Genomic DNA, 4,086 nt, shown 5'->3' with positions numbered 1-4,086 from the left:
TGTTTATATATACAATTTGCAGGGAAATAAATTATTGAAAGTTTTTCTCTAGCTACTTCACAATGCATGCAAAATAAAATTCAGTAACAGTGTTTGTTTCCTCAAAAAAATAATGAATACATCTATAAACAGGAATCTTAGTGTGGTGGAAATATAGAAATCGTGTAATTATAAGACAGCACATGCATGCAATTGCAAACCATAAAAAAAAATAAATAAATAAAGAAGTGGTGGTTGTCCTTTCTCCTCCAATTTTCTGTGCGAGGGCTCTAGTGTTTTTTTTTTTTTCTAATTTTTAGCCAAAGGCATATAAAATTCATTGAAGCCTCAAGTCTTCCACTGAATTCGATGCCACTGCATATCCTGTTGCATTGGGCTATCTCATTTTATTTACCAAAACTTGATCGGCTATTTAATGGTATATGTCCTGTTCTACCTCTCAAGCCTATTCAATATATATATGTGATGTTACATTCTTCAATTTTGTTTTTATTACTAGGGAGAGATATATAGCTAGGTAGATATAGGGAACGCAGAAATTAAATAGTTAAATTTTATAAAATTAAATATTAAAAAAATTGTATTTTTATGAAATTTAAATTTAAAAAATGCTGAGTGATAAATAATTATTTGTGTATATTTTTTTATATTTTTATTATATTTATGTGAAGGAATTCTATTGGATTTCACTACTTTAACCGTCAGTGACATCACTAGAAGCTTAATATAGTAAATTAGAGGTAACAAAGAGGAAAGTGTTGCACAATATTTTATTGAGCAATGCTTTTTTGATTAGAAAAAATGGATCTATACCGTGGAACCGGGTCGGTTAACGCTTGGGCACGTGCGGTGGTGTGCATCTGCTTCGGACAAGAACATGGTGTGTTGTTTTCTGCTTTCACCCTTTTGACCAGTCAACTGCTAAGCCCTTCTTCGATTTAGCTTGCCTGCATGAGAAATTATTTAGCTAAATCATTAATTTTACAGTTCATTTTGATTTTTCTTTAACTTAGTTGATGAGTTTCACTCTCAACTTAATTTAACTATAAATTTAAATTATTAAAAAAAACTATAAATTTGAATATTTAGCCCAAATTTTTTTATTTTTTATTTAAATATAAAATTAAGAATTTTTAATTTATTATTTTTTGATTAAATTTCTTGATTTAGCCGAACATTTTTAAAGAGTTAAACTTCTTAATTTATTAATCATCAAGACACAATTAAAAATATTCTCTTTTTTTTTAAATACATATCTTGAGGAATTTATCTATATGTAATTTTATGTATTTATCAATTTAATTTCGCATTTTTTGTTTTGTTAACTGTGATACTTCTTAGTAATAAGTATCAAATTCAAATCTTATAGTGATATTTATAATATTATATAAAAAAATCACATTAACAGAAAATAATCATTATTTTAATTATTGTTTACATCAAGAGAAATAGAGTTAAAGCAATGGGAAGTAGAGTATTGTGAATGGAGGTAATTAAAAATAAACTCAGTCGGTCCATTTGATATGAATATAATTTAATCTTAATTCACTTAATAAGAAAATTCGGTGATTGTAGCAAAAAAAAACACCATGGTATTGCGTGTAGAGGACTGACACTGTGACACACACTTGCTAGCTCAAAACCAAGCACATCTTCTCTCTCTTTGAGAAAGAAAGAGAGAGTCGCCTGAGATCAAAACTACTCTGCTTGGAAACACAGACAGTATGGCGTATCTCTAGAAATCTCTCTCACACACACACATTGTCTCTCCACAAACCCTATTTAAATACACCCTTTGCCCACCTCTTTCTCCCATGCAACTCTTCTTTCCACTACCTATCTCTTCTTCTTCTTCTTCTTCTTCAATCTTTAAACCAACCCATCATCACTTGTCTCTTCTTCACTTCACTTTCTTTCTCTATCTTTCACCTCCTTTTTTACTTATTCTAATTACCCACCACCTTCTCCGTCCTTCCGGGTTTCTTCTAACAGCTTATATAGATTTTGACATATAGAAATATTTTTTGAAAGATAATAAGAAGATGTCCAGCCGAAGGGCGAGATCAAGACCATCAGGGAGTTCAAGAATCACAGACGATCAGATCCTTGATCTAGTTACTAAGTTGCAACAGCTTCTTCCTGAGATTGGGAATAGGCTTTCGGACAAGGTATAGCTTTTGTACTTGTTACTACTCTTCTTCCTTTTAGGTCGGTTTCTCCTTTTTATTTAGCCTGACTTAAACTCTCTTTTTTATGTAGCCTTTATTAATTTAGGTATCTCTCAAGTTTACAAATCAAAGATTTTGGAACTCTAAATGATTCATGCTTGCTTTTGGCAGTTCTCAATAGAATGATTCCTTCCATTAGGAAAAAGAAAGTTGATATTTACTCATGGAGTTTGCTTAATTTCTTTATATTTCTTTCTCTCTCTCTTTTATCCATCTAAAAGAACCAAAACAGGAATCCCAGGACTAAGAAATGGAAAAGTAAGCTATACAGAAAGCTGGAGGTGCAATATTTTGTTATGCTGAAGTTTCTTTCCTTTCTTCTTCTTCTTCTTCTCTTTCATAAAAAAAATTAAGCATAATTTTATTTTTTGCATTTGGAAGTGTACTCTATAATTTATATTTAATTCATTTGACTTGATTCATTTCCAAGAGGCTTCAACCAAAAAGAAAAGGAATTAATTATTCTGATGGGAGAAGCTTTACTAATATAGAGAAAAAATATATTAATTGATTGTTCAATTACAGGTTTCAGCTGCGAAGGTGTTGCAAGAGACGTGCAACTATATCAGAAGCTTGCACAGAGAGGTTGATGATCTTAGCGAGCGGCTCTCTGAGTTATTGGCCACTACAGACACTGCCCAGGCTGCCATAATTAGGAATTTACTTATGCAATAGAGCTAAGATTGCTAGTTTTGATTTATTTCCTTTGTACTTGTCTTTCTTTCTAGGGTTTTATCATCATCACTAGCTATAGTACCTACTGATCATCAACATGTAGTGCTTGTTTAATGATTAGAAAATCGTTTTTGCAAGCTTTATGATCAGTCTGAGAAATAGAATAAAAAGGGCCTTCCCATTTTACTGACATATGAATTAAGCAAGCAAAATTCTAACTTATGGATTAATTGGATCTACCGAGGATTGGATGTGCAAGTCATAAAAATTCTCTGCTTCTAATGACAATGAAAATAAAAACAAAAATGTCTAGCGGCGTGAAGATCCATTGAATTTGATATCTATACATTCTCTCACATATAGTTTGGGTTTTGAACAGTGAAGTTTCAGAAGCAGCCATGGTTAAGCTCTTAGCTGATGATATTAGCTAATCACAGATCCCATGACTTACTCACTGGTGATGATTTTTAATTATATGTTCCATTTTTACTATCTGTTTTAACTTAAAAGAGATTAAAAAACTCATCTTACTCAAAATAATAGGGATTGTACAGAGAGATTTAAAGTGTAAAATTATAAAAAATGAATTCTGCTAGATATTTTATATATTAAGCATCTACTATTTTAAATGGGACAGCTTTAATTAGTATAATTAATGTGGTTAATTAATAATTACATGGGAATTCGAGATTATCATGTGATACTGATACCCATATACACAGATGAACTTAATCTGAAGTCTAAAGTTCCATATTAACGTAATCAATAAGAAGCATAAATTTTATTTATTAATTAGTATAACCACTAAGTTTGTGGGTTAAGTTGACAAGTTGCAAATTAATTATTAAGACTATGATAAATAATTAACAAATTTTAGGAATTATATATACTAATAATTAAAATGCAATTGATAATAAAGTAATGCAGTGAGCAATGCGATGTTGGGCAGTGTGAGTGGGGATCTCTGATGAAGGCCAAAGCCATTAGCTAGATCAATGTGGTTGTCAAAAACAGCATCTGGAAAACCAAATATACAGAGAGAAAAGTACCGAGGGACTCCATATTTGCTGGGAGTATGGGAGTATATATAGGGTTGTATATTCTTCTTCTTTTGCGAGAGAGTATGGGTACTTCTGCCTCTTTCACTAAAATATAACCTCATAAAGCTGCATGCTGATAAGCT

General features: G+C 31.1%; 1 protein-coding gene across 2 annotated transcripts; it reads left to right on the top strand.

The window, feature by feature from the left end:
- Positions 1-1,664: 1,664 nt before the first annotated feature.
- On the top strand, positions 1,665-3,096 carry LOC110600428 (transcription factor ILI6). Of its 2 annotated transcripts, XM_021737289.2 has the most exons (3): positions 1,665-2,168; positions 2,450-2,509; positions 2,754-3,096. In XM_021737289.2, the coding sequence occupies exons 1-3, from the start codon at positions 2,043-2,045 to the stop codon at positions 2,901-2,903; spliced, it is 336 nt and encodes a 111-aa protein (XP_021592981.1). In that variant the 5' UTR covers positions 1,665-2,042; the 3' UTR covers positions 2,904-3,096. The 2 variants fall into 2 exon arrangements, with proteins under 2 accessions (XP_021592981.1, XP_021592982.1); XM_021737290.2 differs by lacking the exon at positions 2,450-2,509 and having other exon boundaries at positions 1,684-2,168.
- Positions 3,097-4,086: the final 990 nt, after the last annotated feature.

The sequence above is a fragment of the Manihot esculenta genome, chromosome 14 (genome assembly GCF_001659605.2).
Source record: "Manihot esculenta cultivar AM560-2 chromosome 14, M.esculenta_v8, whole genome shotgun sequence".
In the NCBI taxonomy this organism is placed as follows: domain Eukaryota; kingdom Viridiplantae; phylum Streptophyta; class Magnoliopsida; order Malpighiales; family Euphorbiaceae; genus Manihot; species Manihot esculenta.
Note: the sequence above shows the minus strand (reverse complement) of the source record. Positions and strands in the feature narration are given on the sequence as shown.

What these genes read in the sequence shown, in the direction of transcription:
- LOC110600428 (XM_021737289.2), top strand. Translation starts at nt 2,043, where the DNA reads ATGTCCAGCCGAAGGGCGAGATCAAGACCATCAGGGAGTTCAAGAATC. An exon ending in GGAATAGGCTTTCGGACAAG is followed by an intron (nt 2,169 to 2,449) that starts GTATAGCTTTTG and finishes TCCATCTAAAAG; the next exon opens with AACCAAAACAGGAATCCCAG. An exon ending in AGCTATACAGAAAGCTGGAG is followed by an intron (nt 2,510 to 2,753) that starts GTGCAATATTTT and finishes GTTCAATTACAG; the next exon opens with GTTTCAGCTGCGAAGGTGTT.